Here is a 26385-nt window from a genome sequence, read left to right on the forward strand (position 1 = left end):
CCTGTGTTGGCCTGGGCCTTGTCCTGCTGTCTGAAGGATTTACAAAGTGGCTTTCCCTCTACTAAGCAGGGAGTAAGTTGATTGAAATTTTGCTAAGAAGCTGTGTCTGTATCCTCCTGGGTCAGACCAGTGATGCAGCCTCAGGAGAGGGAGATGTGCTCACCCAGCAGCCAGGAAAGAGTCAAGGACAGAAATGCCAAAGTTGGACACATTCCACTCAGGGCATTGCCACTGTCCAGGGCTGCTCCAGTATCAGTGTCCTGGAGAACAATCCACAACCACCCCCAGATAAAATCATCCATCACAAAAGTTTATTTTAAGGAAGTATCCAAAGTAATTGTATTTAAACCTCCGTGCATTTGGCAACAGTTCAGGCCCTGTCACAAGGTTTCTTTAAAGTGGGAACCGGCCACCAGCTGAACACTTGAATAGGAGGTTGGTTTGGTCATGTTTAAATACACATTTAAATATTTAAAAAAAACCCAAAAAAACCAACCAAACCAACTGTTGTCATTTGTACAAAACCTTCACAGTCCAGGTCTTGCAGCAGCAAAGGCCTTTTCAGACAAGGCTCACCCAGTGAGGTAGGAGAACTCTTCAGAAGTGGAACCTGAGCACCCCTGTCCAAGCTGTGGATGGGCTTTGGGCTTTGCTTTTGAAGTGAAGCCACTTTTCAAGTAACACGTGTACCTTAAACCATTACAAAAGAACACCTGTGTACCAGGCTGGGGTGGAACCAGCTGCCCTAGGGGTTCAGCCATGGGGCTAAACAGCTGAACCAGGAAAGTTCCTGAAAGACTGAAAGATGGCAACAATTTCTGCAGCAGTAACTCCACATCCCAGGAGAGCTCCCAGCAGCTCTCACCCACACTCCTCTGCACAACACACAAAAAAAGCAGAAGGGACACCAGCCCAGGGAATGCTGGCACTGGGAGGGGACAGCGTGCTCTGTGAAGCCACAGCTGCCCCACAGTCCCTCAGCTTCCAGCCACTCGTGTTCCTGGGATGTTGGAACTGGTGTGAAGCCACCTCTCACCTCTGACCATCACCAAGAGATTCCCTGGGAGCTGGAATGCAGCACTGGTGATCCCAATGCACTTCCCGGGCTGCCGGGGACCTGTAAAAACCCCAAACCACTGTGAGGAAAGCTCAGCCTTTCCAAAGACATCAGCTACTGCCAGAGCAGGGGTAGGGTGCGACCACCCCTTCAGAAACCCCTGCCCAGCCTCGGAGAGAGGCTATAGCAACTCCCAGCAAGAATAGAACCTTTAACCCCCCCAGATCAGCATTCTGGTCCACAGCAGAACATTACCTGAGCTTTTGCTACACCCAGGCTGGGGCTGCTGGGCAGGAAGAAGGAATCTGAAGCAGGGCTGCTGACCAGGTCGTCCAGCACCTGCAGCTGGCGCTGGAGGCTGTGCAGGCTCCCGGCCGTCTGCCGCTTCCCCTGCAGCAGCACCTCGGCCTGCTTGGCCAGGCAGCAACGCAGCTGTGCCTGCAACACACGGGGAGGCTCACAGCAGGGCTGCTCCCACACTGCTCCCACTGTGGACAGTCAGCCCTAAACGCTGCAAGGTTGAGTCTCTCACTACAAGCAGGGGGTAGTGTGTACAGGAGATGAATCCCTCTGCAGATATCCCTGTGAGGGCCCCCTGGAACTTTCTTTGCGATAAGAAAAACTACTTGCTTAGAGTGACTTATGCTAGAAGAAATGTAAGCTCTTTCTCTTATCTTTTTAGAATACTATTGGTTAAGTTTGATTCTTTGTAATTGGTTGTCCCAAACAAAGATAAAGTAGTTGGCCAAAATGTGTTAACCCTGTTTGCCATTGGTTTACTTGTGATCCCCCCAAACCCCATAAAAGTACATGTGTGATCCCCCATCGTTGGACTTGTAGCCTGGCCCCTTCACAGACAATAATAAAGCCTGTGGAAAAAGTCTGAGCTGCTCTCACAGTCTTTTTATGCTGGCTGGAACGTACAGGTTTCTGTGAAAAATTATGAAGCTAAGTGCCTGAAAGGCCAGCACTCATAAACCTTGTAGCTTTTCCCTGCCCAAGAACTACAGGGCAAGGGGGACAAGAAAACGTTACAGTAGTGTGTTTGGGAGTTATTTTTAAATAAGCTGGGTTTTAATGACCATGTTCTAACTGAGACTGGACCTTAAGGTGCTCATGGGTGGAGCTGAACTCCTCTGCCACTGGATGACATAAATGAGAGAATCTTATTGGAATATTCAAACATCCAATTAACTGCCAATTAGAATTACTCATTTTGCTAGAGCCAAGCCTGTACTGTTCCCCCCCAAAGCTCCTCTCTCTGGTCACTGCAGAGTGATTTGCCCGAGCTGGAGAAGGATCCCCACATGCCCAGGTTGTTTGGATCATGTTTTGAAGGGGCCCAAGGGATGTGAGGGGCACAGCTGTGGCACCTTGAGCCTGTCCTCTTGCTGCTGCAGCTTCTCCCGGAGCGCTTCTCCCCGCCACTGCTCATCCTTTGGGGGAAAAAAAAAAGCACATTCAGCCAGAGGAACCAACAACAGCAGGGGCAGCTACCTGTCCAAAGCATTTTACCAGTAAGAAGACTCTGGAAATATTGAACTTTTCTTCCAAGGAGAAGAGCTGTCTGTCAGCAGCAGTGAAGGGAACAGTCTCTGAGTTATCACTCTCACACTGCAGACTCCTCTTTGCTTCCAATGATGCTTCCAAATCTTCCAATGGGTCTGGAGAAGGTGAGCGTGAAGATTTAAACTCAGTCCTAATTTCATTTTCAACCTCCAGGTTAAGCAAGGTTGCTGCACTCTCCATTTCCCTTTGTCTCTCTTCCAGGTCTTGGGTTTTAACCTGCAGCACAGAACACCTGGGTTACAAACACCAGTCCTGAGGGCTTTTCCTGTGTGACTGAACAAGGCTGCTCTGGCCATGGAGCACTGCAGTCACAAATCCCAAAGCCTCTGCCCTGGTTCCAATGTTAACCCTCCCAGGGCAGCCCCTCAGATGGGAACAGGCAACTCCAGTTACCAGGAGTTGTTAAACATAAACCTGCCACACTCTGACCTTACAGGACCTTCCCAAATGCTTTCCAACTGCCTGATTTTAAAGGGCTTCAAAACAATTTTTGTTTTTGAAGGACTAGGAGGAGTCAGACAAGGTGAATTATTTTTAATTTAAATTGAATATTTAAAGAAGAAAAAGCTGGCCCAAGCTGGCACTGGCAAGTTGTTAAATGCCTGCCGAGTAGCTCTGAATGTTGCTAACACTTAGTAATTTGCATAAATTACAATTTTGGGTGTATTTTCAATTGTGATACTGCAGGAGGAAGATTCAAAACCTTACAAAATGAGCTTGTCTGAAGCCATGAACCCTCAGCCCCCCTGGATGTGGCACCCAGCTGTACCTGGCTCTGGCCCAGGTCCCCCCCGAGGCGCTCGGCTCGAGGGCAGTGGCTGTGGGTGAGGAGCTCAGGCACAGCCCTGGCACTCTGCAAGCTGCCACTTCCATGCTTCTGCTCCTAGGAAAGTGCAGGGAGATGCCTTTTACTGCAGCATTCACTGCAGAACATGAGCTAAGAGAAGCCACAAGTCCTTCAGAGCAGAAAGAGGAGTAACTCGGGTGCTGTGCAGCACAGGGAATGCCAGAGGTTGCCTGCCTCAGGTCTGCTCAGGAAGTTGTTGCATTACTGTGCTCCTCCAATGACAACAATGATGTTCCATCATTCTGCTGTTTAAAATAACCCAAACCCCCAAACTTTCTCCACTCAGTGAGGACTTACTTGCAGTTTGCTTTCAAGCTCCAGCCTTTGCATTTTCTGTGTTTCTCTCAGACTCAAGATTTGTTTTTCTGCTTCTCTCCTCTCTGACACTATCTGACCTTGAAGTTGCTTTAGCTCACACTTGGAGACCTCCAGTTCTTTCTGAAGACACTGTATTTCTCTGTCTTTTTGTTGTAACTGTAATTCTTTTTCTGAGAGCTGATGTTCTGTAAAGAACATTTTAAAAAAATCCTGATTAGCAAAAGTTGATCTTGGCCTACTCCATATACAGTGGATATTTTCCAAACACCATGAACCCAAACAAGATGAACAAAAATATTTATTGTGCCATTCTGCTCAGCCCCCAGAGATGGTGGCAGTTCATTTGTGCAGTGACTCTTACTGCTTTTTCTGATGGTTTCTTCAAGAGCTGCACACTGGGATTCCTCCTCTTCCAGCTTCTCAAGGCTCTCTTCTGCCAGCTTGACTTGAGCTATTGCCTGCTCCAGTTTCTTGTGTTGATCTGCTAGTTCCTTTTCCAATAGGATTTTCTGATCCTTCATTTTAGCTGCACATTCTTCCAGTTTCTTCCCTTCATGCTCTGAGTTTTGCTTGAGGCGATGAAGAACCTGCCAGAAACCCCCACTCTGAGCTTGAACCAGCACCAACTCAGGGAGAACAAAAGCCATCACTAAGAGACATTAGAAAAGTAAAACCAGCACAAACTGGAAAGAACTGCAGTCTAACAGTCCCTACAGACAAACATTGTTTGTCAATTTTTCTTCCCTCTCTCACTTTCCAAACAGCTCCCTCAGTTTTTCTTTTGGGTAACACTGCTGAAACTCCTCACCCAACCCAAGCTAATTTGGCCAAACCAACCTGTGCTTTTGTGTTTTGTTGTAAATTCACACCTCAAACTTTTTGGCCCGAATTATTTTCAAGGTGAGGAGGAAGTGAGGCAAGTCAGGGGGCTCATTACCAATTCCTGTTGGGCGAGTTCTGTTTCCTTCTCTTCAATCTTTTTCTGGAGCTGCTGCAGTCGGTTCTCCCTCCTCTTGTGCCTCTCCTGGCATTCCTTACGTTTCCTTAAATACCCTCGGATCTCTTCCTTCAGGGCTGCTTGCTCTCTGAGCAGCTCCTCCTGCTGCCTGGAGTTGTTCTCCAAATCCTGCAATGGAAAACAAAAGCACGTGGCAGGAGGAGCTGGGAAGAGGAACCAGCCCCAAAGGTCTGGGTTTGAGGGAACAGAGCTGATCACTGACACACTCAGGGTTCCTTCCACTCAAGCCAGCCTCAGAGTGACTTAACACAGAAGGACCTACCAGATAAAAAACCAGAAGGTGCTGATTGGTTGGTTGTTTTTAAATTATCTTCTTCCTAAGAAATAATAAACCCACTCCACACTCAAGAAGGAGGCAATAAAGCAATCCCTGTTCTCAGCTCTGAAGGGCTCTGATGTTGAGCTGTGCCCACATGAACAGGTTGGGAGCAACACCAGACTCCCAGAGTGACCGTAAGGACACGTTTCACTGAAACCAACCTGTGCCACAAGGTGCAGCTGCTGCCTCGAGTCATTCAGTTCTCTTTTCAGTGCTTCCAGTTCTTCCTTTTTCCCTAGAAAAGGATGTGGTGGCAAGACATTATCAATCAGCAGTATGAAATACCAATACACAGAAATTCTCTCTCTTCATGAGCAAAGAGTGAACAACAAACACAGTTTATGAAATTTCCACCTTTTCAACATGTTAAATTCTTTCTGCCTGTGGACATCTGAGCATGCTGAATGTTTAATATCATACAGTTCACTTCAAGTGTGTCTTCTAACAGAATTTCTCTTAAAAGAACTGCTTAAACCCAAAAATTCATCTTTACCTTGAAGATCCTCCTGGACAGCAACAATCTCTGCATTCACTGATTTCTTCCGCTTGTTCAGTAGCTCCACCTCCTGCTGCAGGTTCTTAACATCCAATTCCACCTTCTCCATGTTGGACAGTGCAGTTCTGCTGCTGTCTTCAGCAGCAGTTAAGTCTCTAAAGTGTGAATCAAATTCTTGGTTAACTGGAAATCCTTGGTGAGGACTTAAAAAAAAAAAAACAACCCTCTGAGCCCAAGGAGATGGCAAGAGCAGTCAGAGCAAGACAAATGTCCTGTTCCAAGATGCAACACTTTCCTTTTGGTAACATTTCTCATGGCATTGCCAGGATATCACAAACGCTGCTGATTCATCATCTCCATTGCTGAATATTTTTTAAATCTGCTGTAGAGAGGCTTAAAGCAAAAGCTCCACAGAACATAAGAAAATGCCTGCTCTGCCTTATTGGGCACCTCAGAATTACAGCTGTAACTTGAATTACAACAAACAGACATTCAAGCAGTCCCCCATCCCTTCTGATGTCTGCAGGAAAAAAGACATTCCTCCACCTTTTGGCTTGTGACAACTTCTTCTCCAAATTCCTGGAGTCCTCTTCCAGCTTCTCCTTCTCTCTGCTCAGAGCCTCGATGTTGTTTTGCAGAGTTCTCATGTGAGATCCCAGGTGTTTGTTCTCCTCACGGTCCTTCCTGAGGAGCTGCTCCTGCCAATCCACTTCCCCTTGCTGACACTGCAATAATCTCTGAATATTCTCCAGTTTTAACTTCTCCTAGGAAAAACAGGCAAGGTGAGCACCACATTTATATGGTCCAGAAGCAGAACAAGTACTGACATCCTTAGAGTGATCTGAGTGCATTTAATGGAAGAAGGTGACAGTAGAATGGTTTCAAGTACCTTGGGGACCATTTAAATGTTAGAGATCAAACTCTGAGTTAAACTCCCTTCTAGACTCGTAGTTTGGAAATGAGGACACAGGATCCAGATAAAAAGACTCTGGAAGCTCCTAAAAACCAGCTTCCATCAGTCTACAGCCACAGAAGAGCTTCTGTGCTCCCTCTCCCTCACATCCACCAAAAAAAATCCCATTATTTCAAAGGGCCTAAGCAGACTTAAGACCTTTCTGCGATAAACTAACATCAGATTAGAAACTGATTGATTTAAAAGCATCAGGACTCTGCTACCCAAGGCTTAAGAGAACCACAGATCTCCCAGTTCCTCCATCAGCCACAGAAACATTTCTTACCTCTAGAATGGCCACTTGGGTCTTCTCCAGCTCATTGACCTTCTGCTCATGTTGGAGTTTCAAACCTTCCAGTTCATTCTTCTCAAGCTCCAGCATTTCCAGCACATGTTTCAGTTCTAGTAAGGTGAAATAAAGAGCAGTTATTGGATTAGGATGAGGAGAACTAAAGAGCTCTGTGTGTTCCTTCCCAATCTGCACAAAACTCACTAAATCCTGGGGACATACCCATCTTATGCTTGGTGATTTGCCCAAGAATTCCTTGAAGATTTTCCTCCTCCTTTGTAATATCCTTCTTTAGGACCAAAAGCTGTGCTCTCCTCTCACCCAGCTGGACATCCAGTTCATTCCTCTCAACACTAAGCTCTCCCAGAAGTACTTTTATTTCCTGTGAGAATGTATCAGTGTTACAAGGAATACCATTCTTTGCACTTTTAAATGAGTTTTTTTTAACCAAAGTTCTAAATATTTATAAAATTATTTAACAGTCTGTCATCAGTATTTTGGTTTAACAAACAAAAAATACAAAATATTTAAGTTAAGGTCTGGTATGTTGACAATTTAAAGTAGTAATTCTGTAAAGATTTTGATCTCCAAATCTCACCACAACATTGTCATTCAAGTGACTAGTAGGTCTTAAAACAAAACCAGACAAAAGCTCTCACAAAAGAAAATAAACCACAAAATATAATTAGCCCTGATACTTGGTTTTGATTTCAGCAGGGAAGTACAGAATCCTCTCTGTGCAAATGGGGATGGGGACAGAATGGGGCAGCTGTGCTGTGTTTTACACACACTGGTCACACTGATTTCCTTCAGCAGCTGCTCCTCAGCAACAGGAAGTCATTCACAGACTTATATTTAATGTAATTTAGCCCTCAAGGGACCAATTCTGTAAGAATTACTGGAACTGGGGAGTTCTTCTTTGTGCATTTGTACCAAGATTTTAGTCACACAAAACCATAAAATTCCATGTTCCATTTCTCAGAGGGTTTGGGGAAGGCACAAAAAGCAAAACTGATTTTGTGGAAACCTCCTGGAATGTTTGCAGTACTTCAAGTCTCTTGCTATAATGATTTGAAAATTCATTTGGGAAACTTGCCCTTATCTGGCAGAGTTTTTCATGTGCTTCAGTCTCTCCATCTCGAAGAGCTTCTTTGAGGTCACCTTTCCTTTGGGAAATGCTGTCCTGAAGGCCACAGAGCTCTTCTGTTCTTTGAGTCACCTGCTGCTCCAGGAATAAGAGCTCTTGCTGCTGAGCAGAAATCTGCAGTGGAGAAGTTTAACAGAAGAATCAGTGCAAGCTTTTGTTTTTGTAGCTAAAGATGGGGAAAAAAAACCCCACATGAAAAAGTGCATTGGAGAGACTGGGATCATAACTATAAGATAAAGGTAAATTCCCAGGGTTAGTAGGACAAGCCCCACCTGATTTTTCAATGTTTCCAGTTCTGTTTTCTTGCCCTGAACAAGGTTTTCTGCTTCTCTGATGATTTGGAGGTGCTGGCCCTCGTTATCTTCTGCAAGTCGAATATCTCCTTGGAGCTTCTGGAGACTGAGAGTGGGGACAAAAACAGGAGTCAGAAGAAATGAGAATACCTTAGGCAATGACTCACTGGAGGAGGACAAGTTTTACTTAATACAGTTCATGGGAAATTAAAAGTCGTCACCTTTCAGTGAGAACTTCTATCTTCTGGTTTAATGACTGCAACTCAGAGTTTCTTGCAGCCACCATTTTGTTAAGTTCCTTCAAAATACCTTCTTGTTCCCTCCTCAGATGTTCCAAACCCCTCGTGTCTGTCTGTAATAACCTAGAAGAGAATTTATGCTTTTTCAGATTAATATTTTAACAGGTCTCCCTCTCCAAAAGCAGCATCTTGGTGGTGGGAAGAACCCAGTCCTTGTCCTCACCCCGTGTGACACAAACCCACAAGAGCACTCGGGGTACCTGAGCTGCTGAGATGCTTTCACAAGTTTGGTGGCTGTTTCCTGAGCCCTCTGCTCCAGCTCCTCTGCCTCCATTTCAGTGCAGGACAAATGATGTTTGGCACGATTGTACTTCTGCAGAGTCTCTTTAGTCTAAAGTAAAGATTGAAAATTAAGACAATACATTCTACCTTATGCTGAATTTGCTGTTTAAAGGTGAACTCCCGGCTTGAATATTCCACTTCAGCCTTCTCCCTCTTTCTACCATGAACAACCTTTTCTCCTCTTGTCCAGAGCAGAAAATCTTCCTCCTCTTCAACAAGGACAAGCCAAATTCTTCTACCACAGTTTACTTCCCCAATTTATTTTCATATAGAAACATTTTAAGAGGCTCCAGGCCACCCATGTGAAAATAAACTGCCTAGACAAACAAAACAACACAAATCCTTCTGCCCTCAGGGTTTTGCCTTCACTCACCTTGCCCTGGGTGCTCTCAAGTTCCACCTGAGCCTCTGTGAGCAGCCTGTCAGCCTCTCTGAGCTCAGCCCGGCGTTTCAGGAGAGTCTTCTCTACACATTCAATCTCCTCTGCAACATCTTCCTGCTGCTGCAGGGACCTCTCCAGCCGCACCTCTGCAAGGAACCTGTCAGTGTAGCCATCAATAAAGTCCCTGAAAGGTCAGGATGAAAAACGTGGAATTAAAATACAAAGATGTCAAAGATCTGGGAGCCTCTTGAAATTCTAGAACTGTAAATGAGTCAAAAAGCTGGCTTTTGCTGGGAAGGGGTTTAGGTGTTTGCACAGGTTTGCTTTCAGAGCACTCCATGCACTGCCCCACCTGCGTGTGCTCCGTTTCGGAGCCGCTCGGCGCAGCTCTTCTCTCTCCTGCTCGAGTTCTTCAACATCTCCATGCAATCCTTCCACCTTCTTTATGTATTCCTGCTCAGCTGCCTCCGAGCACTTCTCTTTGTATTTCTGAGACTTTAAATAGCACACAGTGTCTTCCAGCCTTGAGACTTCACTCTTCTGCATACAGGGAACAGAACAACACAATCAGGATCTATTTTCCAGCTGACACCTGGGAGCAGCTCCAGATGGCAAAGACTGTAACCAGATCCAGACCCTTCCTAGCAGGGAGCTTCTCCTAACCCATTTGTCAGTCATTTTCCAAGGGTTCCAGCTGCAGCTCTGGTTCTTACCAGATCCTGATGTCCAGGCACGTTGCAGTGGAGCACTCCCAGGGGAATGAGTGGCACTGTGAAGTTTGGAGGCAGAGGGCCATAAACCACCTGGGATCCCAGAGGAGGTGGTCCATGGATGATGGATCCAGGAGCAACTGGAGCGCCAGGGGCTGCTGCAGGAGGAGGGCCATAAACCCCCACACCCTGAGGTGCAGGGGCCCCATCTGGAAGGGCTGTGGAAATAACTGTGCCCAGGGGTGGGACAAAGGGAGAGGCTTCAGGGACAGGAGATCCTGCATTTCCTTCACCGTCTTCTTTCGCTCTTCTGTCTTTAAAGGAAAAAAAACCAAACACATTTTTCATATTTTTTCAGTAGACACAGTCTTCAAATGCACATTTTAAATTCTATGCAGTTTACAAAGATGTAACAAAATGCTGCTTAAACAAAGTTATTCAACAGTAATAAACATTCATATTCACCAAATTTTTTGCCCACCAAAAAAAAACCCTCTGTGAACTCTAAGCAAGCCCATCTTTAGTTACTGCCCCTAAACATTCTGAGACTGTCACTGACTTACCTTTGCCAGAATTTGCTTTGTGCAACCTATTTCTGACTGGTGAATAAACCAAACATCCATGGCTGGGCAAGTCCTCCCTCCCACAGGACCTGTCCTGAGCATCCCTCCTCCTGGCTGGGGATGTGCCAGAGCACCCCAAACATACTCCAGAGTCTTTGGTGCTGTGGGAAGCAGGAGTTGAAGCCTAAAGAAAAAAATACAGCATGTGTTAGTCTAGAAATGACAAATCATGGCCAATAAAGGAATTTTTGTAGATATTCTAATGATTTTTCATAACAGGCTACACATACTCTGCTGTCTCTCAGTTCTAAGCATGCTTTAAAAGCACTAAATATATTATTTTAACAGTATTTGTTTTCAATTCGGACAAATATTCTTTTGAAAGAAATGTTTGTCTGTAACATCCCCTTTTAACCCTGACCTAAATGGATTTTCAGTACTGCCCACTGAACAGTTCTTTCCCAATGTTCTGTACCCTGGACTCCTATCAGCACCATAACTTTACCAGGGAACATTTTTGTGTGTCTTTTTTCAGTATTTCTCCTACATGCCCACCAGTATTTGCTTTTAAATTTCTCCCAAACCTACTACATTTCTAATGCACTTTCCCCCATGAAAGAGCTTCCCACAAGGAAAACTATCCATAAGAGGACTTTTATTCCTGACCTGTGATGATGGAAGGTAGTACCAGAATCCCCCTCTTTTCAGGGGATCTGCTGGGCTGGTATTGTGATCATTCTGCTGTGAGAGCACATTTCTGAGGGCTGCAATTTCATCCTGTAAGGTCTCAATTTCATCTTTATTACCTGGAAATTAAGCACAGTTTTAGAGTCATCTAAAGCAATTAGTTAAATAGATACTGCATTCAACTTTTCACTCAATGTTATCCACTTAAATTGGAACTATATTAAAAAAAAATAATTGCTGAGGGAAACAAAATGTTATCTGTAATGACAGACATACACAGGAGGTTTGGTGGTTTAAGACTGTAGAAATACAAGTTCAGATCCAGGTAACTGCTGCTCATTTTCCTCACACAGAGCTCTGACAATGCCCTGGAGCAGTTAAAGTGGAATGCTCAGCACAGCCAGCTGTAAAAAGTGCAAACTAATGAACATTGACACTTATCCTGCATTAACCTGTATAGAAGGATATTCTCTGCACTGTTCTCCAGATTCTCAGTTCAAACAGTGAGAAATGGAGAATAACAATCTTCTGTATCCCTGTCTATCTGCAAGAAGTGGTGAGAAAAGAGAAATTACCTGCCCCGATATTATCCAACAACCATTTCAAATGGTCAATCTCTGCTTTTTGCTGTTCCATGGCTTCACTTAATTTATTAATTTCAAACTTCTGAGTGTTTGATGCAACAGTTTTCTCACCAGCTTTCTCCATTTCCTGCAGAACCTATTTGAAATAGAAACTTAAATCACAAAAAGCTCCCACCCAATGCCACAAAGCTGTTCTTCCCATCCCCTCATATGAGAGATGTTTGAGTGGACAGGTGATGGTTTTCCTTAAAACTCAGCTGCTCCAGGCAGTGAGATTTCAGTTTGCTCTTGGGCAGGTGTCAGCAGAGGGAAGAACAATGATTTGGGAAAACTTGAGGGAGAAAGGGCAGGGCAAGAACCTCTAAACATGACATTTCCAGAAACTCACTGGTATTTTATTATAAAACACAGAGCAAACAACCTACTTGCTCTTCCTTCTCCTTCAGGAGCTGTTGTAGCAATTCTATTTCTGCTTCTGCTTTGGCAAGAGCCTGGGAAGCACGAGCTGCCTCATCACTGAACTCTTGGGCTTCCTCAAGCTCCTGAAATTGAGATTTTCATTTGAGCTGTAGTTTGCTGGAACATTTCTCATATTTGAGATGTGCCATTGTGAAAAGCTAACTTTTGAGTAGCACCTGACTGCTCTGGAATTTCAGATACATGTAAAATACTGTATCTCCTTTAACTTTACAGTACTGGTACAGAGGAGATGTTATTATGTAGCCAGAAGCACTTCCCAGTTTGAAAAAGAGTTTCCAGTCCTTTCTTTTATTTTTCTGTCCTACAGAACAATGTATTATCTATTGTTTGCCCTTCAGTTAATAAGGGCTTAATGATCTTCCCCCTCCCTTTCCCTCCCACAGCAGGAGCCTGTCCATCCCCAAATTTCCTCACTCATCTACTGCATCTCAAACTCTGCCCAAAGCAAGAGCACCTACACAGCTCAGAACAACTACAAGAAAGCTCTGAAGTGAGGGACACCAGCACTGCTTCCACTGCAATGGCATTAACAAGCAATTAATTAATTCCCCATGCTGATTTACCTCAGCTCTCTCCTGGTTAATCCTGAGCACAGTCCCCCCCAGAGCCTTGAGCTGGTCTGCAGCAATGGAGAGCTCAGTGGCTGCCAGCTTGTCTGAGCTGATCACTGCTCTCTGCAGCTCCTTCAGCTCCTTAGCCAGGCTCAGCACCTGCATCTGTGCCCTGGCATCTTCTAGTTTTTTCTGAAAGCAGGAAAACAGACTTTTACAATGTACTTTCTCTCATCTTCCTCCCCACCCCATTTTGTATTTAAGGAAAAAAAAATCCTCAAGTGAGGACAAGCAGTATAATTTAAGGAAAAGAAGTTACATTTAACATTTGTGTTCTTACATGTGGTGTTTTATCTTAGGAAGCAAAAACTCACAAGTTTTTGTTTCTTCTTTCCCGAGCAATCAAACAGTGCATGGACCCATTCCTACCCTTTTCTCTAAATTCTCCAGCTGAGCAAGAATAGCCTCTCTTTCTTCATCTGCCTCCTGGAGCTGCTGATCAGCCAGGCCCTGAATCTCTTCCATGCTTCTTATTTTTTCATGCAAACGTTGAATTTCATTCTCTAACTGATGGACCTTGTTTTTATTTTGCCTGTTTTCAGCTTTAACCTGTAAGTAAAACAGAGCAGAATAAGTAGCCAGAGTTTTTTTTCCAATCAAAAGCCACAGTGTTTTAATTATTTAATTAAATTTCTGGAAATGCAGTTACCAGCATACTTTGCATGGAAACAGAAAGGAAAAGTAACTACTGTGCCACTGGAACTGTAATATTTTAAGAGTGCCTCAGTTATTTTGTTAGAGATATGTATAATGATCTTTCAAGAAGGTTCAGAGCTGTATTTTTCTAGTGGTCATTAAAGTCTTTGCTGCCGCTGAGGCAGATCATTGACTAAACTCCCATTCACCAAATAATCAGGTAAAAATCAGGAAGACTATTATTGAATAATCAAATCAGACTCCACTGTTACACAAAGGACAGAGCACAGCAAATCTTCATCAACTGAAACTTGATCCTTCAGCTGCAAGTTACATTTTTAGACTAAGCTGAAATTGTCTCACTCTTGCTTTTGTTGTTTGATACATGCCTGTCTGTATTTCTCCTGTATTTGTTCCAGTTTCTCCTGCTGAGATACCATTTCTTCCTGCAACTGCTTTTGCCCAGCCCATGCTTTCTCTTTTTCCTTCTGTGCATCAGCAAGGATATCATTGAATTCTTTCTGCAGACTTGAAAGGTTTTTCCCTAAAATATCAGCTGGATTTGGACACCTGGAAGAGAAACAATACAGGTTCCAAGAGAGAAAACAGTGATTTGAAGGTGTGATCCCAGATACAGAAATCATGAATGACAAATACTGCAAGTTTGAGACATGCAGGTTAGAAATACCCTCTGAGTTTACCAAATCCTGCAGGACTGCCAAGGCCACCACTAATCCATGTCCAAGTGCCACATCTAAATATTTTTTAAATCCCTCCAGTGCTGGTGACTTCACCACTGCTCTGGGCAGCCTGTTCCAATGCCTGGCAAGACTTTCAGTGAGGAAAATTTCCCAGATATCCAAACTGAACCTTCCCTGGCACAACCTGGGGCCATTTCCTCTTGTCCTGCCCCTTCCACATGCTCAAATCTCCCACTGTACTTTTATTTTACTCACTTCATCTCTCCAGCTCCTGTCTTAAGCTTTTGCCTGAGTTCATTTATGTAAGCCATGACATCCTCAGGATGAATTAAGTTACCAACTGCATGGTTTAGGTGATTCTGGAGATCTTTAAGCTGTTGTTTTAGGAAATTATTGTCTCCCTAAAAATAGAAAAAAAAAATAAAAATCCACACAAATGTAAGCAAAGAAATCCACAAGTGATAAAAGCTAGGATTTTTAATACAACAAATACTTCACCTGCAATTGCTTGAACTGTAAAAGCAGCTTGTAATTTTGTTGCTCCTTCTCTTCTGCCAGTTGTGCTTTGGTCTGAGCATTCTCTAACAGCTGTCTTTCCTTTTCAAGTTCATCCTGCAGGGCTGATAGTTCCATCTACAAAACCACAAAACCTCCAGATGAATATCCCCACACCCAACCCCAACCTGTCACCCAAACACACAACAGATGTAGTTCTTAAAACAGTAACAATATGACAGCACCTAAAAAAGATCCAACAAAACAACCCCAAGCAAACCATCTGGACCTTGCTTCAAAGCAAAGTTCCAAAGCCCAGCAAGCTGATACTGGGGGAACACACCTAACCCAGCAGTTGTTTGGGATTTAACATTGGAGATGAGGTGTCCTGGGGTAGCCAGCACCTCTGGCAGCACTAAAGCTCTGCTCTTACCTGGCTATGTTGTTTCAGTCTTTCAAATTCTTCTTTTTGCTGCTTGGCTTCAGCATCTCTCTCTCTTAATTGAGCTTTCAGCTCAGCCTCGTAGGTGCTGGCCTTCTCCTGAGCACCTTGAAGGGACTCATTTATCTCTCTCTGCTCCTGAAGTGAGCTCTCCAGCATTGCTATTTCCTGGAATTTAATACCCATTTTAGAAGGATGTACATGGGAGAGTCAAAATTGAAGAGTACATTGCCTCCCTTCCTTTTAACTCAGGAAGTCCATTAGAACTTGAAGGTAGGTGGCACTTCTACCTGCAAGGTCAGGTCAGTGGTGCCACTGACAGTCCAAAACCTACACTCAGGGTAGAAAGGTAGAGCTGGAAGTGAAACAGAATTATCCCAGGAGTTCAGGTTTACACAACACTGATCAGGATGCCCAGCCAGCTCTGTGTCATTGGCTGCCATGACAGATCCAAGCTGCTGACACACACCCTGGCCAGTGACAGAGGCTTCACTGATGCCATTCCCCACAGTGCCACCTGCAAATCCATTTGCAGGGATGTCTGCAAGGTGAAACCTGCATTTCTGAGCCATCTCCCACAAAGCACAGATTTCCTGCACGTCTCTTGCAACTGCATTTAAAGGCCACACTCTATTCCTGAGGTGTGTGGGCACATCTCATCACGTTACCAGAACAGAAATCATTCTGTCCAAGGAATTGTGCTTCCCTAGTCCCAATCTGATCACCAGTTTATTTTTTCAAGTTTATTCTTAGGTATCTGAACTTGGGAAAAGAGGTATTAAGCCTTACTTTTCTCATATTTTCTGCATCCATGGCAACCACTTCCAGGTTGTTTTTTTCCTCCTCCAGACCTGCCAATCTTCCCAGCAAAGATTCTTTTTCCTTCTGCAACTTCTTACACTCTTCATTGGCCTGTTCTGCCTGGTGTTTCACACTTTGCAGGTATTCCTGTAAGCCAGTGATAATACTTTCCAAATCCCTTTTCAGTGCTTCATTTGTTGCTATTTGACCTGCAGGAATGCAAAATTAATTGGAGGTAGTTAAGAAGCCACATTTATTTACCAAACAAACCAAACTGCCTTCCTTCATAATTTCAAATGTTTGCCATTGGAGTAAGTAAAAACAAGTACCTAGAACTCAACCATAAAATATTGGTTTTAAGGTTAGGATTCCCAATATTACTGTGTTAACCCAACCACTGGAAGAGTTAAAAGAAACTGTAGCTCTTTGTGCGTTCTCCCTTTCCCAGACAGGTACAAGTGAGGTGAGCACACACAGTTTCCTTTTACATCAGTTAAGAATAGTTTTTTAACACTCTTCTATCCATTCTGTATTTCATTTGAGCTAAGATAAACAAAACAATCCTCAATTCAATTGTCACATTGCCCTAAGTACAAGAAATACTTTAAGACAAAAATTAAAGTTTTACCATCAGTGAGCTGCTGCTCCAAATCCTTGATTTCCTCAGTTTCCTTTGCAATCCTGGAGAGCATCTCATCCAGGCGAGTCTCCAGCTGCTGGCAGTGTTTGCTCATGATATCAAGGTGCTGCTCCTTACTTGCTTTTTGAGCTTTCATGTGAACCTGTCGAGTAACAGAAAAGTAAAACAGGGCTTCAAAACAGATTCTCAAAAAATCCAACTGGGATTTTGTCTCAGTTCTGCAGTGTCTCACTATCAGCAAGAAAAAGCCATGAGCTCAGCACATTGCAATGCTTTAGGGTTTGTTACTTGTTGTTATTTTCCCTCAGTCCTGCCCCACAAAGGACCCCAGATAAGCAGCAATCTGTGACTACCAGCATTGTGTGCAGGCTCCCCCCCTGCCCAGGCTGAATAAAGCCTGCATTTATAAATTAGTACTCATGGTTACTATCTTTCTTCCTGCCTTTGCATTTTGTTCTACCACTTCCTCTCTCAATCAAGAACAAACATGATTTCTCCCAGAACTTTTAATCCTGTCATCCTGCATTGCCCTCACAGCAGATGATGCTTTACAACATGTCAGGTCAGCACCTGAAGGAAAATACTCTGAACAAACAGCAAGTCGGGCCAACTTTACAGCTACTAAGTAAATATTCCTAAGTAAATCTTATTTTATTAAGATATTTCTGGGAGATACACCACACAGCTCGCACAGACTTTGGCAAGTATTTCATGCATTTAGTATCAATTAACTGATTGTTTCAGCTGTTTACAAAAACCTTGGTTAGCAAGAACAAAATGTTATTTCTTACCAGCGTGCAAGTGCTCAGAAACACTCCAAAAGTCACAAACTTGGGAAAATATAGAATTATAGTACCATGATTAACTGCATGTTTTTCTTACCGCTCAAAAAAATAAGTCGAGCTAGCAGTAGGAAATTTAATTATGATTTCTTAGGAAAAAAAACCCTTACAAAGTTGCTTCTGTAACAAAAGTAAATAAGTAAAACCAAACCTTTTTGTATTTTTAGCGGATTAAACTGAAAGTTAACTTAAACATCCATATCAGCACAGTTCAACTTGTCACCTTGCTGAACACAAACTGCCCTGCAGCTTTCAAAAGCGAAATTTCAACAAGTAAAACGCGAGCCGCTGCCACTGAGCCATCTTGCTGCAGCTGCTGAATGGCACCAAAAATGCAGTTTTAAAAAGAAACAAAAAGCCACAAGTCCCTGACCACTTACAGCTTTGCCTTTGTCTTTTCTTCCTGAGACAGCCCTTGCAGATCGCCCCACCCCTGAGAGGGAATTCATTTGAATAAAGCACCGGGAGCTTCAGCACGGGCAGGAATTGAGCGGAGTGCCCATGGGGTCGATCCGGGGAGGGGGCCGGCCCCGCTCCCGGCCCCGCTCCCGGCCCCGCTCCCGGCCCCGCTCCCGGCCCCGCTCCCGGCCGTTGGGAACTTCCTGTGTTGTGATTCGAAGCGAGGAGCGGCCGCGGGAAGGGCCGGGCCCCGCTCCTGCCCCACCCCGGGCCCCACTCCTGCCCCACCGGGAGCCTTCCCGGAACGCGCTCGGCCCTTCTGCCACCCGAGAGCCGAAGAAAATCAGTTTAAAGGAACTTTTTTTAAAAGTGTTTGCGAGCCTCTGCTGGAAACGGAGCAGAGCATAAGAATACTTTCATTTCTCACTTCAGAGCATCCATTGGGCCTGAAAAAAATCTTCATTTAGAGAAATAAGCTTTTAAAAACACTATTAAAGGTAATTCAGTTTCATTTTAGTTTAGTTTCTGTGTTTGCTGTACCTGAACACAGTTAAGAACTCAGAACAAGTCCTGCATCCTTATGACCATAAGGTTAGGTGGAAGCTCGAGCTGTCCCTGGCACCCCAGCCCTGGGAGCTGTGAGCTCTGAGGCTTGGCTGATTCTCTCAGGACTGGAGGTGACAGCAGAGAAAGGCCCTCAGTCCCCACCAACCAGGCTGGATAAGCACTGCCACACACACAGCTTTAAAAATCTCTAAGGCCAGACTCCACAGGAAGATGCAAAAATTATTTCTTACACTAATTGTCTGCAAGGCTCTGCCCACTGTGTTTGTGCAAAGCATAAAGGTTTAGTTCTGCTGGGAAAATGAGTTGTTCAAGTGTTTTACCAAAGCTGGTTGGTTTGGTGGGATTTTTTAACTTTTAAATTATAAATGAATAACTGATAAACACCAAAAGAATATATAACTCATGAAACAGGCACAAGTGAATGGTCACTGTTACAGCTGCCTTTAAGTCCACCGCACAAAATAGAAAAAATTCAGATTCTGGTTTTACTCACATGCCTTGGATCCTCAGGATTTATAGAGCCAAGAGAACTCAGCAAATCTTCAAGCTCTTTCTGATTTTTCCCTATTTCTGTTTTCTGTTTCTCTATTTGTTTTTCCAGCTCTAAGGTTTCCTTGCGTAGCTCCTGCAGGATTTGCAACTTTTCACTCAATTGCTGTTCAATGGCTTCCTTGCTGGCCTGGGAGATCTGGAGACAGCATTAAGAGGTTGAGTGGTTGGAAATACACAGCTGATCCAGAATATATTTAACATTTAAATAAAGGAGATCCTGGTCACTGATTTTTCAGGCAAGTTTAAAAATTAAAAATAACAGTAATTGATGACAGTTCTAAAAGTGGAAGATGCTGTTTTAGTTTAATGCTGATAAAAATGAATTCTTGCTGCCAATTCTGTAGCTACATTACTTATGAGCTGCACAAGTCAGCCTACACAGCAGGTTCTTCCAAAGGAAAGGTTCTGGGGAAAGTCAGCAATAAATCAGCAGCAACACATGGAACAGCTGCCATTAACTGCACTACAGCTCTAACAGCTGATTTATGAACAAGCTCTCTAAAACCTGGAAGATTTTTCTGATGCTTGACACATGGATTTATGTCTGTAGAGTGGCCTCTTTATAAGAATGGAGAGAAAAAGCTGTATTTTCTTACATCAACACTGCTTCCAACACCTTCCTTTGCTATTCATGGAACAACTCACTTTTTTCTGAGCCAGAGCATCCTCCAGTTGTTGCAGCTCCCCTGTTACTTTCAGCACTTGTTGCTCTGCATCTCCAATTTCACTTTGCAGTTCTTCTAATCTTCTTTGTGCTGCAGACAAAACAAACCCAACATAAACCCACAATGCCACAAAATACATTACAATATTGTGTGTAACACTGATACACAGCAGTGTATGAACACATTAATCAGCACTGCATTAACACAGTGATAATCACAGCTATTACATTCTGGTTTCTCAGAAAGTATATCCAAAGTTTGTTTAACAAGCATTACACGTTTAAATTCATGCATCAAACATGAAACCTCCCTAGAAGTGTGTTTTCAATAACATGAAATGCTCTCATCCTGAGTAATCTTACAATAACAGCTGTAAAACTGTAGCACTTCTGACACAAAAAAAAAAAAAAAAAATGCATCAAAGCTCAGTGTTTAACCCTGGCACTTCCAGCCTGCGACACAGAGTTTCTATTCCTATGTCAAGCATGTAACCACTGGAATAAACCACACTGTTTTTATCTTGATATGATCAAAATGAAGGTTTTACCTGCATTAATCTTTTCTTCCTTATCCTGCAGTATATTATCTAGACTTTGGAGATGTGATTCCAGCTGGGGTTTCCTACAGGAATCATCCTCCTCCTGTTGCATTTTCCCAACCTGCAGCTGCTGAGCTGTGTCAGGGATGTAGCCTTCCCTTATGAACATATTTCTTTTGTACCTGGCCTTGCCAATGTAGGGACTTTCACCAGGTACATTATCAAGTTCAACCTCCTGAAATGTTAAAAAGCAGATTATTTATCTCAGAACTATGGCTGCAGTCAACTCCTAACACACATTTAGTTCTCTTATCAAGCACAAAAGGGAAAAATCTATTTTAAATTATAAGAATAAGAAGAAAACAGATTATTCTTAACATTTTTGGCCTTGAACATTGTTACTTAATAATGGAATTATAACCAAACAAACCCAACTGTGTTGCAGATGTCTGGAGGAACTTCTTCTTAGTATATTGAATTTACTTAGGTTACATTTAGTCCATTACATTTTTGCACTTAAGTTTTATTCAGACACAACTTAATTGTAGTAAATTACTACTGATCTTTACTTTTCTTATGGATTTCATTCTGGCATCTCCACATTTTTGTTTGCAGGTGTAACAGAAGTTGGGCCTTTAATAAAACAGTATCTATTAGATTACAGGAAAACAAATAAGACTTTTATTTTAAGTTGGAAAAAAAAAATCAAGGGAAACAGCAATTAAAAAACCTATGATTTTAAAATTATTACCTCTGAGGGCAAATAATTTAAGGGCTCAAATTTTGCATCGATCTTGTAAAAGGCCAGCTCCTGCTCCAGCTCATACTGCTTCTGGCAAGCCCGGGTGAGCTCCACTGTCTTCTGCTTCAGCTAAAAAAAATAAAAATAAAAAAACCACAAAACCCAGTGAGTGTCATTCAGGAGAATCCACTCATCACTGTCACACTCAGTGCAGCTCCACAGAGAGCAGGGCACAGCCCTTCATGTGGGAACAAAGCTCACAGCACACTTTGGGATCAGGAATATCACAAAGGGCAATTCTACAATGGTGACTAAGAGGAGACAAAAACCCCACAATTAATAGAACACAAATGATCACATGAAAGGCCTTTTCAGTTTACATACATCAAAGTGACAAGTTTACTTTTAAACCTAATTTAGGATGAAACAGTAATTTGTGTATGATCCTTTAGCAAAATCTAGGCCAAAATCACAAATATATTTACTGCTACTAGTGAGCATGAGGACTATTAACACTCATGGTCTGTAAAAAACCAAAATATCTCAGTTGTCAAGAGTACAAAGTCTACTCATTTTATTTTAGCTTAACCATGTGCTAAATTGGTTTTGAGGTTATTTTTAAGTAAAGGTCCATCATGTGATTTCTTTTTAAATCAACTTTTCACACTGAATACCTGAGGGAGAACATGCAGCACAATTCCAATAGAGAGTGGAAAGCAGAACTAATGGAGGAAAAGAAATAGAACAGGAAAGGCTTAAAGAAAGATTTCAAAACCTGATAAATGTCGTGCAAAAATTAACTGTTTCAGAGAAAAGGGGGAAAAAAACCCAAGAAAATTGTACTCCAAACCACAGTAAATTTAAAGTGCCACTGGGACACCCCATAATAATGTTGCTACTTCAGGGAACGTGCAAATACATCCTAGAAATAAAACCAACCATGCAACCCAGGGGCACAGTGGGGCTACCTTGAGTGAGGAACAAAGGCTCTGCAGGAAGGGGACTGTGACAAACCCAGACACCAGCTAAAGGGAGACAGAAGTGAGCCAAGTTTGTCATCCAAAGGAGAAGAGTGGGTTCAAGCTGCAAAGTATTTGCTTCTAAATCTCATTACACTGCAAACTTCATTTTAGAAGCCAAGACTGCTTGTTAGTGTGTGTGTGTGTTCAGAGAAACAGCTGTAGAAATACCAGGTATGAGAGTCTGAAGGATAAAGTTTTGGAGGACAAGTCTAACAGGATAAAATCCAAATATCAAGTTCCCATCAGGTCATTCACAACCCAGCACTCTCAAGTCAGTAGGACCATGCTTGCATTTTATGGCTACCAAAGAGACTGAAACATAAGACTCTAGGATGATGTGAACGAAATACAAGTTCAGTGGTGAACATTACCCAAAATAATAATTAAGGGCTATTACTGACATACAGCTTGTGTGTGCACATCTTGTTTTTATAAAATTAGCAATCTTCTCCCTTACTGCAGCAGCACGTTAGAGGCTGACCAGTGCAGATATTTAGAACATCAGCAATTTAGCAGGTTAACCTTTCATCAACTGACAAAATTTTAAACAGAAATACATAAATAATGACTAGAAATAAAGAAGTTACTATAAATCACAAGAGTGATACTGAGTGCTGCTTCCACATACTTACTTTTTTCCACAGAAAGAATAGTGAAGGTCAATAATCACTCTCTAAACAGTTGGAAGTCTCAGTTTTTAAATTAAATCTTCAGTTGTTGAACTCTCACACTGACAACTCTGTGTTTGAAGATTTCCTTAGTGCCAGGGATTACCTTACCAGCTCATTTTTGGTGCCCAGGTCCCTCTGAAGCTCTTCAAAGCTTTGTCTCTGTTGCACAGCCTTTTCCTTTAGTGACCTGTTGAGCTCATCTTGATGCTGAAGTTGCTCAAGCACTTTGGACTGGTGAAGTTTCACGTTCTCCATCTCCTTTTTTGTGTTTTCCAACTCTCTTTCTAATTTTTCTATCTCTTCTGAAAAACAAAAATCAGGGAAACATACCAATAGGAAAATCTTTTCCTTCTAAACTTAAATTTTGTGTCATTCACTTTAGATTTAACAGATTATTACCCAAATTAAACCTCTCCAGAGCTTCCTGCCTGTCATGGTTTGTCACTGGCTGTCCATCCAGGTTTTCCAGTGCCCTCAGGTGGAATATGGTGTACAAGCAGTAGTGAGGCAGACTTGCAACTGGGTTTTCAGCAAGGAACAGAGAGGTCAGATCTTGCAGAGGCTTTAGTTTAGCTATATCATGGAGCTAAATCAAAGAGAAATGCAACAATGATTAGACACCCTTCTGAGAAGAATTAAACCCCAGGAGTGAATTTTTGATTATGTAGAATGTTCTATGATAGGTCTGTATTAAAAGGTTTATTTTAACCTTTATGCTAAAGAATAATCCCTAAAAACCTATCAAAATACACAGTATTATGACTAAACTCACTTCTTAAAATCAGATTATTTCCTCTGTAAAAAATTTACACTGCAAAGAGTGCAAATCCAATCAAGCTTTACCTTGGAAATTTCAAGATACCAAGGCCTATGGATGTATAACCTCCCAACAAATTATGCTTTCCCAAACAACATAATATAGGTCTGTATCTTCAATACCTGCACAACAGGAGTTTCTCTGATAAATAACTTCATCAGGCTCCCAGCTGCTGCATTTCACAGCAGACTTTGTGCAAAGACACTCAGCAATTAGCAATTGTAAGTCAATCAGTGTAAATAGCCCAGCTCACTTCATGAAAAGACTGAACAATGCCTGTTTCTAACTATAACCACTTACTGAGGATACTTTATTCTGTTTCAAATTCAGGCTTCGAAGGGATCTCAGTTTCTTCCCTACCCACACAGGAATGTGCTCAATCTCATTTCCTGCCAGGTTCAGCTTCTGTAGGTTCTGCAAATGTTCTATGCCTTCAATTTTGCTGAGCATGAGAAGAAAAATGGGATTTGTCATGAAACACAGCAAATTGAAAGTGAAACTGAGGTATTCTGGATAAACTACAACAAAATCTGTCACAACTAATTAACCAAGAGATCAGCAAAACCATTATTTACGGCCATGGACAATTAAAATAAAATTACACCACCTTACTTATAAGTACTAAATTAAGACCAACAATCACAGCATGATTTTCTGTCATTGTCATAAACTCATTATTTTGCATGTCTTCATTTCAATATTAACACTATTTTAGTGTGTGCTAATTCCATTTTAATTGGCAAAATTTTCTCTTTCTCTCCTGAGAACGTGATGGAATGAATCAAAAGAAAGTTGTTCTGTGGGTTTTTTCCCCCCATAAAAAAAAAAAAGGAAGGATCAACTGTAAACTGACAGCATGAACAGCTCCATTTTTAGTGTTTCCATTAAAACTGCTGAGGAAACCATGCCAAGTTGTAGTTCACTTGAGCATTTTTTATGAGTATGTGTAAGCATTAAGTCAACCAGAAGTATTATAACAAAGTACAGAGGATGTGCTCCTGTGACTGTGCTGTTTTTTGGGTATATCTGAGCTGTACATAAAATGTGAAAACAGAACAGGAGCTAAAAGCTATTCTGCCCTTTTCAATTCCTGTTGAGAGAGGAAGTTGTATGAATGCAATGTGTAGAAACTCTGGGGTTTTACTCACTTCCCATTGTAAATGTCTCTACTGAAATGGAAACTTCTCTGCTGCAAAGGCAGCTTCATAATAGTTAAGATCATAATTCATTGACAGAAAAATTAAAAGCAATTAAGAGTTTTGCTACTGCATGAACCATTACCCTTTAACACTTTTAAACAAGTCACCAGGCTCTCGAAAGAGTTCAAAAGCAATTTAGGGAGTTTATGGCCTGCCTGATCAAGCTCATTCAACTTCCTTTCCTAAAAGAAAAAACTTATATTACCTGTAATAATAATCAGTAAAAGTTTAATTCATTTTTAATGCATTTAATTGGGTTATTACCCACTCTTTGTTGTGGTATCTGGAAACTTGCACTTCTGGCTTGGTTTCCAAGGAAAACAAATTAAACCACAGCCATGGCACACCAACAGCACTTCCCAAAAACATTACTGCTTCTAATACCTCAGAGCTTGTGCTTTTTAAAAAGACCTTAAAGCCTTGACATACAACAGGGAAACTCACCTCAAGTGTTCACTCCTGTTAGAGAGCTCACTCAAACATGAAAGGAAAATCAGCTTTATTGACTCTGGATTTCCAAACCCTTGGGTGTTTCCTCTCACCTGATTCTGTTGCAGGACAAGTTGAGCTCACGCAGCTTCAGCAATTTATCCAACTTCTCAATCTTCTCTATTTGGTTGTTACTAAGGTTTAGCATCTCTAGTTTAGAGCACTTTTCCAAATTTTCTATGTACTAAAGAACAGAAAATCCCTTAGCATAGGGTTTAGGGGTTTTTAAAAGAGAAAAACAACTTTCTGTTAATTAAAAATACCAAGTATTCTAATATTTTATTAATCACAGGTCATTGTGATATTCTAAAACCTCACTTTAGGTACACTCTGCTACAGTATTGGAAAGCTGGATTTTAAATTTAGTGTCTAAAAAGGAACATAAAAAGGAACATGCTATTAAAATAATTTTTAAAAAAATAATACCCCAAAGCAACCAAAATCAGTACAATCCAAAACCTAAAAAAATGACATGAACTAATCTGTTTTAAACATCATTCTAATGAATCAATTCTTTTTCTTTTGCTTATGTCTCCATTGCCTTTTTTTTAACAGAAGGTGGTTGCAGAGCTAGGCTAACAGAATTAGACTGTGCTGTTTACATCCACTTCAAAATAAGCCTGTATTAAACAATAAATTGTATTTATTTTAAACTTAGTTTAATTTCCAGTTATTTCCAATAACTTACCTTAAATTTCTTGTCCCCATCCTTTGGGGAAGAAAGATTCAGTGAGCTTATACATGTTAGATTTTGCTGTTTTGACAGACCCTTTATGAGGGGTTCAGTTATGTACTTAACCCCTGGGCTAACACCAGCTTCACCTGAAATTAAACAGAAAGGATTGATTATTTTTATATTTGTTGTTTACCTTGCATACTGGAAAAACATTGAAAATTATCCCCCAGAAGCATTTACAGGAAGGAGTAAAAATCTCATTATTTTCCCCAGCTTTCATTACTCCCATTTCCACATTTGTGTTTAAAAAAAACAAAAAAAAGCAGTTTTTTCAGGCTTCTTTCCAACAGATCATACATCTTTAATCACACAATTCACAGAACACTGGCTCTTAACACCTGTGGTATTATTTACTATACCTTTCTGAAATTTAAAAGCAGCTCCAACACTTTCTGCTGGAATATTCAGTGGTTGGAGCCTCTGCTCCATGCTTTTGGGAGCAGCTGGAGGTGTCTGTTGGCCAAGGTGAGGAGATGTGGCACCTGAACTGACAGGTGGCATTGGCTGAGGTATCTGGGATGCTGATGC

General features: G+C 42.1%; 2 protein-coding genes across 2 annotated transcripts; both read right to left on the reverse strand.

The window, feature by feature from the left end:
- Nucleotides 1-987: 987 nt before the first annotated feature.
- On the reverse strand, nt 988-5742 carry LOC134051691 (centriolin-like). The gene is made up of 10 exons (XM_062505640.1): nt 5622-5742; nt 5290-5363; nt 4729-4917; nt 4153-4378; nt 3771-3976; nt 3396-3509; nt 2573-2842; nt 2431-2493; nt 1313-1495; nt 988-1117 (listed from the first exon to the last, which is right to left on the reverse strand). The coding sequence occupies exons 1-10, from the start codon at nt 5731-5733 to the stop codon at nt 1046-1048; spliced, it is 1509 nt and encodes a 502-aa protein (XP_062361624.1). The 5' UTR covers nt 5734-5742; the 3' UTR covers nt 988-1045.
- A 164-nt stretch (nt 5743-5906) lies between these two features.
- Nucleotides 5907-25289, reverse strand: LOC134051690 (centriolin-like). Its single transcript, XM_062505639.1, has 30 exons — nt 25175-25289; nt 23734-23875; nt 23016-23202; nt 22725-22918; nt 20933-21052; nt 20191-20416; nt 19624-19733; nt 18920-19114; nt 16607-16760; nt 15967-16187; nt 15169-15345; nt 14739-14873; nt 14496-14641; nt 13913-14109; nt 13273-13463; nt 12856-13035; nt 12238-12354; nt 11804-11948; nt 11208-11347; nt 10542-10725; nt 9982-10292; nt 9621-9808; nt 9260-9452; nt 8805-8935; nt 8527-8667; nt 8285-8411; nt 7962-8126; nt 7088-7247; nt 6863-6978; nt 5907-6388 (listed from the first exon to the last, which is right to left on the reverse strand). Exons 1-30 carry the CDS (start codon nt 25267-25269, stop codon nt 5975-5977), a joined length of 5202 nt encoding a protein of 1733 aa, XP_062361623.1. The 5' UTR covers nt 25270-25289; the 3' UTR covers nt 5907-5974.
- Between the last annotated feature and the right edge of the window lie 1096 nt (nt 25290-26385).

The sequence above is a fragment of the Cinclus cinclus genome, chromosome 19 (assembly GCF_963662255.1).
Source record: "Cinclus cinclus chromosome 19, bCinCin1.1, whole genome shotgun sequence".
Classification (NCBI taxonomy): domain Eukaryota; kingdom Metazoa; phylum Chordata; class Aves; order Passeriformes; family Cinclidae; genus Cinclus; species Cinclus cinclus.

Bases quoted from the DNA above. Each gene is read 5' to 3' on its own strand.
- LOC134051691 (XM_062505640.1), bottom strand. From the start codon at position 5,733: ATGGAGAAGGTGGAATTGGATGTTAAGAACCTGCAGCAGGAGGTGGAG. The intron at 3,977-4,152 runs GTAAGAGTCACT...TGTTCTTTACAG, and splicing joins AGAAACCATCAGAAAAAGCA to AACATCAGCTCTCAGAAAAA. The intron at 2,843-3,395 runs GTACAGCTGGGT...TCTGTGCTGCAG, and splicing joins GGGACCTGGGCCAGAGCCAG to GTTAAAACCCAAGACCTGGA.
- LOC134051690 (XM_062505639.1), bottom strand. From the start codon at position 25,269: ATGCTAAACCTTAGTAACAACCAAATAGAGAAGATTGAGAAGTTGGAT. The intron at 14,642-14,738 runs GTGAAGTATTTG...TTCTATTTTTAG, and splicing joins TACAGTTCAAGCAATTGCAG to GGAGACAATAATTTCCTAAA. The intron at 10,726-11,207 runs GTCAGGAATAAA...TTTTTTCTTTAG, and splicing joins ACTACCTTCCATCATCACAG to GCTTCAACTCCTGCTTCCCA.